The 11,540-nt window shown below is 40.5% G+C and overlaps 1 protein-coding gene across 1 annotated transcript in view; it reads left to right on the top strand.

The window, feature by feature from the left end:
* Positions 1 to 4,123, top strand: part of zgc:158464 (uncharacterized protein LOC791139 homolog) — a gene marked incomplete at its 3' end in the record, with an annotated part of 83,007 nt that extends 78,884 nt beyond the window's left edge. The window contains exon 5 of the mRNA XM_043264305.1: positions 4,068 to 4,123. Coding sequence (XP_043120240.1) covers positions 4,068 to 4,123 — 56 coding nt within the window. The remainder of the gene's footprint in view (positions 1 to 4,067) is intronic.
* Between the last annotated feature and the right edge of the window lie 7,417 nt (positions 4,124 to 11,540).

Here is an 11,540-nt window from a genome sequence, read left to right on the forward strand (position 1 = left end):
GCTGAGCTGAGACTGTGACTGGAGATGATCTCGAGACGCTCGCAGCACTCTCCTGATCCCGCTTCCATCAGTCCGTTAGTAAAGGAGAATTAATCAGCAGCTTTAATTAGTGAGTGTTCAGAGGTGTTTCAGTGTGTGGTGCTGATCTGGATGTGTGTGTGTGTGTATATAGATATATAGATATAGATAGATAGATATAGATAGATATAGATATAATGTGGTGACAAGCCTATGTTTGATTCCTGTGTGTGTGTGTGTGTGTGTCTGTGTGTGTCTGTGTGTGTGTGTGTGTGTGTGTGTGTGTGTGTGTGTGTGTGTGTGTGTGTGTGTGTGTGTGTGTGTGTGTGAGTGTGTGTGTGTGTGTGAGTGTGTGTGTGTGTGTGTGTGTGTGTGTGTGTGTGTGTGTGTGTGTGTGTGTGTGCAGTGTGAGTGTGTGTGTGTGTGTGTGTGTGTGTGTGTGTGTGTGTCTGTGAGTGTGTGTGTGTGTGTGTGTGTGTGTGAGTGTGTGGAGTGTGTGTGTGTGTGTGTGTGTGTGTGTGTGTGTGTGTGTGTCAGAGATCCCTCACCCACTGTCGTCCCTCAGCTGGTCAGCTTGATCTGATAACGCTCCCGTCACATTCACCTCGTTCTCTTTCTCTTTTCTTCTCAAATCGAAGCGATAAAATATAATTCAATATATACTAGTGTTTGTGAATATTTGAGAAAACTACCATCAAGCTCTTCATGACAACCCTGAAATATAGTAGTAAAGTATGAATAAAGTAATGTAATTAAGTGATTCAAAATTTAATAAAAGCGACAGAAATATTATTATTATAAAATATTATTATTATTCTACAGTAAAATGCAAAAAGTGGTTTAACTGTTTGTGTGTGTGTGTACACACACACACACACCTACCTATACGCATATATATATACACACACATATACACAAACACAACTAAGTTCGACACAATAGCAGGTCGTCACATTGCTGCTCATTTGCATAGTTAAATTTCTCTCAGCTTTGGGTCATAGGACACACCCATCACGGTGTTGCCAATGGTTACCGTCACTCATGTTGCTGAGACTGCAAATGGCATCTATGCTGTGTGTGTGTGTGTGTGTGTGTGTGTGTGTGTGTGTGTGAACGGCTGTTTAACTATCAGTGCTCAGTCTATTAGATGTGAAAAGGTCAAAGAGTCTGTGAGCTCAGTGGTGTCAGACTCCGTGACTCAATGCTGATTGGACGTGCCATCGTCACGGTTACAGTCACAGATGCTGGGGTCACATACAGAGGTCACAGCCGGCCGTATTATGACTGGGCGCTGCTGTAGGTTCACGTGTGTGTGTTTCTGACCGTTCTCCTCCGTCTCTCTCTGAAGAGCGGCAGATTGTCGCCTGACAGTTCACGATCGGCTCGAGGAGCCAAGCACCTTTGCTACGGCAGGTTTCCATGGTAACAGATCGTTTCTCCGCCGACGTACAGTATATGCCAACAGTAAACAAAAATTATGACATTCCATCTCGCACTCATGCAATATGCAAACACACACACACACACAACACACACCAATTCAGTCATTCTCATTCTCTCTCTCTCTCTCTCTCATGCACACACACACTCATCAATCATCACACACATACACACACACTAATACACTCTTTCACACACACGTCTCTTTCACATCACATGCAAACACACACTCATGATCACACGCACACAAACTAATACACAAGCACACACACATTCTCTCTCTCACAATCACACACGCGCACACACACACACACACACACACACACACACACACACTCTAAGAATCATGCACATACACACACACAGAGACATCAGAGCTGCATCAGCACTATTACATGATCATAATGCTAATTATCCGCTAATATTCAAGCCCAAGCTGTTTTATTCATTGGAATATCTGTATGCTCATTGTCATTCACTGGATGTGTGTTGGTTATACATATGCATGCAGCATAACCTGAAGTGTTTTGATTGAGTGAATGTGCTTACATTACAGTACCATGTTTCTTTCTAATCATGCGCTGTTATGATTTCACTGGACACATGTACTTTTTCATGACACGTCAACATGGTACCAATTTAGCAGCATGGTAATGCACTGGCCTTAAAATGTAACGGGAGAATTATAACTTACATGCAAATATAAATAAATAAAGTATATACACGCTGCTGTACACAGGTTTTGGGGAGTCAGTAATAATTTTAATATATTTAAAAAAAGTATTTTCTGCTCACACTAGGCCTAAAACACAGCAAGAATATTTAGTATTGTGAAATATCATTGCTGTTTTTTTCTGTGAATGAGTTAAAATATAATTTCTTTTTGTGATTTACTCCAGTCTTCAGCGTCACATGATCCTTCAGAAATCATAATAATATACTGATTTACTGCTGGAGAAACACTTCTGATTAACATCAGTTGCTGAAAACATATTTTTGTAGAAAACTGTGATGCATTTATTTTTTTCAGAATTCACAGACTAACAGAAAGTTCATTTATTTGAAAGTAAATCTACTGTGATGTTATGAATGTCTTCACTGTCACTTTTGATCGCTTTACTGTCTCCTCGATCAGCAAAAGTAATCATTTGTTGTCAAGAGAAAAGAGAGGTGAGAACACTCACACTGACCTCTAGCGGCAGAACACACAGCCCCTAGGAAGTCCACAGTATACTGAGGAGCTCACGTGTGCAGTCTGCAGGGATTCATGTGAGACTTATACAGGCATATAATCTCAACAAAAAAGAGAAGGAAGCTAACTCATTAAAAGGTTTTTTTTTACCATAACTCTTTGCTCTACACACTGCGAGCGTGAAGTGCTCCATGCTGAGTGTTTTACTGCAATACACTCTGATACAAGAGACTCTGTTTAATTGATCTTTGATGCTGTAAAGAGCCTGTGAGTCACGGATCACACCGTAATTACACTCTTACAGTGACGGAGACCAAACACACACACACACACACACACACACACACGCACACATACGCATACTGCACGCATACTCACTCACACACATGCATGCATACTCACACATACACACACAAACTCACACACACACACACATACACAAACACACACACACACGCATGCACAAGACATGCACACACACACTCCTCTATCAGTCTCTCTGTGTCTTTGTTGTGTGTGTGTGTGTGTTGTGTGTGTGTGTGTGTGTGTGTGTGTGTGTGAATCTGATCACTGATGCTTGAGGCTACAGGTTCATTCATCAGAAACATGAGCTCTCACTACAGCTACATCCTGTGCCCCTCTGACCCCTGACCCCTGACCCCTGTGACCCCTGTATCTCGTGTGGGCTGAAGGGCGCTGGGCCAGACGATACACAGAGCACATAAACCCTTCTGTAGATTTGTCTTCCAGCTATATAATATTCAGTATTTCATAACTGTACTCTCAATTGTAAAGTCGCTTTGGATAAAAGCGTGCTGCAAAATGTAAATGTAAATGTAAATAACATATTACTTTTTTAATTTGTAATCATTATCATTATTAACGATATTAGTTGTATTAGTTATTAATAAAACAAATAAGCTTTCAGTAAAATGATAGATGAAGTAATACGTTTATTTATTTCTCGTGTTTTAATTTCTTAATAATTATTATTTTATTTTGAGTAGTTGTATATATTTATCTGTGTGTGTGAAACAGCAGGTGATGGCTGTGTTCATTCAGTCCGTCTGGGGGTTAGTGTGTGTTTTTCTGTGATTCTGGACGTCTGAAGCTCCTCTCGTTACACGCAGCGTGAGCTTCAGTCCTCAGGAGCTCAGAGACTTGAGAGCACGGCCCGCGGGGAGATTCTGCTCAATAAAAATACAGTGTATGGACTGATAGTCTTACAGGCTCACGCTGCAGGGTTTTCTTCAAAAGCTATTTCTGGATAGCAGTGACTTTAAAGCACGCTTTCGGATGCGATTAATCATTTGCTGCAATATGAAGACTTGTATGATAATCTGTATAGTGCTCGTTTGTGCTGTGAAGGGATCTTTAGAGACGCATACATCACCCGGCCGTGTTTGTGCTCTTACAGTGCAGTTCGACGGCGTGGAGAAGGAGCTGAAGTGCATTGTCCGCTGCAGAGGCTCCCGAGCGGGAAGAGCAGCTCCTCGGAGCCCAGCGTGGGCGGCGCATCGACCAGCCGTGCCTCTGGAGAGCCAGTTGTGAGTGGAACACGCCGCAGACGCTTGCTGGAGGCTCTGCCGCTCCTCCTCGCTCACGCCTGTCCTTCTGTGCTCCACAGCTGGTATCACGGAGCCATCAGCCGGACGGACGCCGAGGCTCTGCTGCGCTTGTGTAAAGAGGCCAGTTACCTGGTGAGGAACAGCGAAACCTGTAAAGCGACTTCGCTCGCTCAAGTAAGCTCTTCGTCACTAACAACACACTAACATACGTTCGGTTAGGTCACTTATACATATATTACAAAAAGTCAAAACTTCTCTCAATAGTGGCAACATTAACTCTTAACACCACCTTTGCCTCAATAAATTCTTGCTAGTAACATGATGTTAGTAGCGTCCTAGTATCATGCAAATCATTCTAAAAGCATGTTAGTAACACCTAGCAACCTCCTGAGTATCTAGCATCCACATAACACACCACAGCGACCACTTTTGGTAAACTATCAACCTCTAAGCAACAGCCTGAAACTGCATCGCAACACCTCAGCAACCACTTGTAGCAACACTCCAGCAACTGCCAGCCAACACCCTAGCAACCACTCTAGGTACCTTATTAAGCAGATAGTACACCTACCGTCCACCTGGGTACCCCTAACAACTACTTAGTAACACTCTGGCAACTGCATGACAACACCCCTAGCAACCACCTCCCAGGAACACTACGCGACCACATAGCAACCTCTAGCAACTGCATGGCAAACACCTAGCAACCACCCCAGGAACACTAATGGCCACATAGCAACGCTCTAGCAACTGCATGGCACCCTAGCAACCACCCCAGGAATTTCATCGACCACATAGCAGCACTCTAGCAGTCATTCCAGGTTAAATTGGCAGCCACCTAAGTACCATAGCAACCAGATAGCAACACCTGCCAGCCTAATAAATACCACACTAATACATTGCTGATGTTCCAGTAATATGCTAATAGGTGTAAGTGTTAAATAAAGTGTTACCAAATCTGTTCCTCGTTTCTTTGGGCTTCAGTGTGAGCTTGTGGGGAGGTCAGTCACTCCTGCTGAGAGTGCTTTGCCACATGACCTCTGACCCCCATCATCCCGCGCTATAACCTTTTATCTTTTACATTAATGCAGGCTGATATGTTGTTTTCACCTTTAGGCGGTCACCTCTCATCAGCTCAGAACGAGCTCCCAGAGCTGTGTGTGTGTGTGTGTGAGAAATGTGTCTGTCTGTGTCTGTATATTGTGTGTGTGTGTGTCTGTGTGTGTGTGTGTGTGTGTGTGTGTGAGTGTGTGTGTGTGAGATTAGAGACACTCAGGAGCTCACTGCTAGACTTATTGTGTGTATTATTGAGCTGTAAAACTTTTATCAATTATTTTGTTTTTTTAAGGTTGTATAAAATTAATAATTAAAGAATTATGTTTCATAATTTCAATGTGATTGTGAATTTGATGAAATTACATGAAGAATTCTAATAAAATCATCTAGAAAAAAATAGATTATTGTAAATACAATACAATGCATATACGAATGCTCTGATTGAATGAATCAATGCACTGAATAAAAAAATAAGTTAATTAAACAAAATACACTAATTGAGCAGAATGGAAGGAATAAATAACAAATAAAATGAATAAAAATAAAAACACTAAGTAAATGAATAAGTAAGCAATGCATTGAAATAAATAAAAATTGGTTAAATGAAATGAAAACAATAATATGTGCATGCATAAATGCATAAATGTAATTGAGAAATTATCTGAATCTAAATAGTGCACCAGATTAGATTAGAATGCATGGTGTGTTTTTTCATGCACATAATGTGTTATTTGAGCTCCGATGTTTAATTGAACATAAACCACAAAAGTAAAGGAAATGATCTTCTGTGACGATCAGCAGCTGTCTCCTGTAGATGTTAAAGTAATGTCACGGACTGATTCATGTATTCCAGCGTGTCTCCTCCGAGACTTTTTACATGCAAACGATGATCGTGTCTGGGCCTGCTGAAATATTAATGCTGCTATGAAACGCTCCTGAATGCAGAAGCGTCACTGAGGAGCATATGACCATAACACGCTCCTCCTTCATTCCTCATTCATCTTTCAATCATTAATGAGGTGATGCTCTAGTTAACAAAGCACACAAATAGTACATTTTTCAGTGCTTCTGTTGAGTGCTCGTTGTGTTAAATGGTGTTAAAATATAATAATATTTAAAAATATATTAATATTATATAATAATACTAATGGTAATGTTACGTTTATTCTCTATTTTGTCAATCAGTCCTTCAATTTAATAGTGTTTCTGAACACATTAAGAAAGAATACAATTAATAAATAAACGAGTGCATTAAATAATGAAATGAATGCATTGAATGCAATGAATAATTGAATGAATGGATAAACAAATCAATAAATAAATGATTCAGTCAATGATTCAGTAAGCCAAAAGCACTTAGACTGCTGCTAAATTTAAAAAGGCGTACTAGTATACTACTTTATTATTATTATTCTGCTTTTTGTGGCATAAATAGTAAAGTAATATTCTAGTAGCTGATTCTGAAAGTCACTTGCTTCATTGGCTGATTGAACGAATCATTTGAAAGAGTGAATCAATGACTCACTACCAGTAAAGTAAGTGATTTTTCACCTGCCGGTGGTTTGAGTTTCATATCTAAAATTCTAGATTTTATGATAACATTATATATGCAATTATAAACACAGTGTAAAATGCATTTTATTACATACCATAACTACATACAGTGCATGAAACAGTGTGTTAATATATCCCACTTTTATAAATAAATTCCCAAAATTATAAAGGGTTTTTATAATAATAATAATAATAATAATCACTGCAGATCCAGCTTCTGTGCAACTTCTGCAGTGCAAATAATCTGATTATTCTAATTGCATTTATTAAATAAATGCATGAATTTCTAGAAATTCTATGAATTATGTGGGAAATTTTGAAGTCTGTTGTTGTTGTGGTTTGTTTTTGGGCTTATTAGTCCTATAGAGAGTCTTTGCATGACGGCTCCACGAGGAGAAGATCTGTAGTCCAGTCTCTTAAAGATCTGCTTCATGGATGGAGAAAGAGAGAGGGGAAATGGCTGAAGGGGTAGAAATAAATCTCCTCTGAACAGGAGGAAGTAAAGTTTCTGATTAGTGGGCCGTTAATGTGCAGCAGGGGCGCGAGCTCTGAGAGCGACCCGGAGAAGCGGGTCTCGCTCAAACACACTCTTTAAACACACAGCAGCAGGGCATCAGCTTCCTCATCAGTCTGAGCTGGGTTAATTATTTAAAATTAAAATTATTTATAAAAATCTATGAGGCTGATGAAGACTGCTTTTTTAAATGTTAGAAACAGATAAGATTTGTGGGTGTCATAAATAAGCAGTAGCATAATAAAATTAATATATTAATATTATTATTAGTGTTATTATTTATATACCCCTGGCATTAAAAAAAAAATGGGATTAAGTAAAAAAAAATCACGTATACTCATTCAAGGCTGCATTTATTTGATCTACAAAAAACAATAAATCACTGGCAAAATAACCAATAAATAATTTCACATCACTATTTTTCTGTTTTTTCTAAACTTATTCCTGTGAAACAAAGCTAAAATTTCACCAACATTATTCCTTCGAGAGTCCGTGCGGCTCAAATGTTTTCCTCGTCTCTGATGATGATGATGATGATGATGATGATGAAGAGTTGTTAATGACAGGCAGCTAATCAACATGGGGCGATGGAAGGACTTGATTCATATTTAATACCAACTTATAGATAATGTGTTGTTTTTATTTAACATTTTATCTGAATGAGATTCATTTTAATTCTTTTGCTTTCAACTTATTTGCTGTGAAATTAATGCTCCACCGAAACCAGAGGAGGTCTGGACGAGGTGACCGGTGTGTCTGGAGCCTCTCTTAAGGGTCAAGATCAGAAGAGCCTCAAGATCTATATGGTATCCAGGCCTCGGCACTGTTTCTCAGAGTTGGGTGTTTGGTTCCAAAGCCTGGACTGTTCCAAGAGTGATAATCAGCACTACTAATATCGGCTAGAGCTCGACTGCCTGCTTTTGCATTCAGAGCCACGTCGAAACCATGTAGCGTTTAAATTCTCATTAAAGCTGGAAGCGTCTCAGTGCCACAGCATTACCGCGTTTGCCAATGAGCTGTACCTGCGCGCCGTCTGACAACCTAATCACCAGTTGTTTTCTTCCTCTCTAGTAATAAATCTTCAGCCGCATCTTCTCCCTGTCTCTCGCAGAACAGTCAAGGTTCATGCGCATGAAGCTCTCCGGACCAAAGACAACAGAAAAAGAAGTCGTGCTGGGTCCAGAACAGTATATTCGACAGGCGTTCGAGATCATCACGCTTCTACTCCAGCATGACTGCCGATCAAAGGGCGAGCACATGTCCCTGCTTCCCATTGCCATCCGGACGGCTCTAGAGGCAAGCGCTGCGGAGCGGGGCGTTGCTTTCGGGCCGCAAAGCGCTACCGAGGTCTGAAACCATGAGAAGACTCCTGGGCGCCTCGTTTGGCTCGTCTCCAGGAAAAGCGGATTTCTCTGCGGCGTCAGGTCATGAATCCTTCTTCCGTGATTCCAGACACGATTTTAAGTCCCACCAGTGGATCTTTTTAGTCTCTTAGACCTGCACCACTTTATCTCCTGTTACACATATTACACGAAACTGGCGTCGCTCAGACGCCCGGATCTTCATAATTTCGATTCGGACGAAGGCGCTGGGTCGTACTGCTACCAAACCTCGCCATGGACTTTCTGTGGCGAATGTTGTGGTCGGTTCAGTAAGTAATGTCGTTAGGTGTGAACATTTTCAGATCATACAGAAAAAATAAACCCCAAAAGACTGAAATGGTCAGTGTCTGGCGTTTTCGGTGAAGCCACGGATGTGAAGCGATAAACTGGTGTCGTGGACAGATTCATCAGGTCCCTTAGAATAGCAGCAATAGCGCGAAGCGTGATGGATAGCGCCATTTAAGTGTGCTTGGACAGGCGGCTGTGCAGAACAGTGTGAGACAGCTTTTAGTTTCGCGTTCGAAGTCGCCATACACGCGAGTTTGGAGTGATCTTCGACCAGGAAGATGAAATATTCCTGTATTGTCTGCCTCAGAAAAATCAATTTCGTTCATCATCCTGTGATCGATAAATGGGTACCAGTGACGTTGCAGATATCGGCCAGTTAACTCTCTGATCATCATTCCACCAAACTTTGCCTTTTGATTTTCGAGAATATTCGTTCTTCTTCACTGACAGCCAGTTTCTGCGCTCTTGTGACTCTGTTTGGTTAAAGCCTTATACTGTCAATGCATAGTTTAAAAAAGAAAACACTTGGAGAAGCTGTCGTTCTTCTCTTTCGATGAATGTTTAATGCTGTAATTTATTATGGAAAAAAAGAGAATAGAAAGTACTATAGCTGATGTTTTAGTCAGCTAAGACGATCAATATTGTGTGTGTGTGTGTGTGTGTGTGTGTGTGTGTGTGTGTGTGATATATATCTGATATACGTTTCTTTTACAATTATCCCCATACAAATCTCTGATTGGACTACTGTTTGCCATGAAATCATTTAAAGCAGCTCAATAATCCAGACTTCAGATTGTCCTGACCCTTCCTCTAAATCTGGTTGTCCTCGTTTGCCTTCATCCGGTTTCTTTTGTCATTGTTTTGTCTCTGGTGTTCGTTCAAACCTGGCTAGCCGACACAGTTTCAATGGTACAGATATAAAACCGCATCAGCGTTAGTTTAAGCTCATGCATCGTCTCATGTTTTTTCACCTGCAAGTCCACTATCAAAAATGAAAATCGTCATCATTCATCACCTCTTATAATATGTCTTCTATGCTGTTTTCCATGCAGTGAGTTAATGAGAAAGAAATGCTGTGCAAATACCTTATGTTCAGGGCATTTTTGAGTTCATGTCTCTTCAAAAACCACCAATTTGAATTAAAAAATACAGAAAAAGCTGTCCACAATTGTAAAATATTTTCACAAACTAAAATAGCTGATTTCACTGTAATCAATGTGTGTTAAAAGGTAATTTTATTTGCCTTATTTTTCAGCATAATTTCTCCAGTCTTAGTGTCAGATCTTCAGAAATCAGAATAATACTGATTTATAACAAACAAACTTTTTCTGATTGTTTGCAAAATCTGAAACAGTCGGCGCCGTATATTTTGGCGAAGACGCAATGAGATTCTAAGTTCGAACAGAAATCTATGGATCATTATAAATCTGTTTTGTTCTGTCTGATGCATCGATCTGTATTTATTTCGTCGCTCCCAAACAGTAGTACCGCGACCTCGAATCATTCATACTGTTTAATCCTTGATATGAGAAGATGACCGTCGTGATGTGACGACATCACTGCTTTTTTGGGTTGACTGTCCCTTTAAGAGGACCGATGGTACCCTGTCTCTCCTTCATCCACTCAGTGTTTATTGCTCGCGTGTCATGCGTCTTATTACTCTGAGCGCTCCTCATTATGAGCCGCCCGTGTTGTGTCAGTCTTTCGGCGAACCTCTCAGTACCTGTGGATCCCAGGAGCTTTGAGGCGTGTTTTTGCTGGAAATCACGCGTTTGTGTTTCTGTGGGACGGGTTCAGGAGAGAGAGAGAGAGAGGGCACGTTCTAGATGTCATTCAGCGAAGACAGCTGCAATAAAGAGGAGCACCCTTTGCGCGCTATAGAGAAGAAGAAGAGAAACACGGGACCCTGGAGATAAGTGTCTACAGCTATCGGTCAGATATCATCAAAATCATTCACTGGCAAAAGATGTGAAAGAGTCAAAACATTAGAAACATTACTCTCTCGTTGGCGAAAGTTTAGCGTAGGAAAGGAGCTTTTAACATCCTGAACCTCTCCGCGCTTTAACCAGTTCTTAAGATGATTGATAATATGATTCGGATAATAATGCAACTAATCACTGGGAAAGAGAGGAATAAGAAAGAGAAAGAAAAAAAGCTTCTAGAGAATTTTTATTACTGATTGTTGATCACTGTTTGTATTTCTATTGTTGATATTTGAAAAAACTACGGATGCATTCAGAACTGAAGCTAGATTTGAGAAATTAGATTCATGACCAAAAAACATATATTGACATTAATGTGGAATATCAAGTTTGTTTGGACATTATCGAGGATTGAAAAAGACAGCTTATTGGTGATTAACACTTTTGAGTTTAACGGGACTTTTCTGCTCGCCGTATGCAAACAGACGAGATCAGGCATCTGTTTTAAGATGAGAAAGGAGCGTTTGAGGAGGTTCTCAGGCGATGGCTGGCAGTACAGCCCAGCACAGGAGCGAGAAGGACAGAAATGAAGACTGAAGGATGAGG

Source organism: Puntigrus tetrazona, chromosome 18, assembly GCF_018831695.1.
Source record: "Puntigrus tetrazona isolate hp1 chromosome 18, ASM1883169v1, whole genome shotgun sequence".
NCBI classification, from domain to species: Eukaryota; Metazoa; Chordata; class Actinopteri; order Cypriniformes; family Cyprinidae; genus Puntigrus; species Puntigrus tetrazona.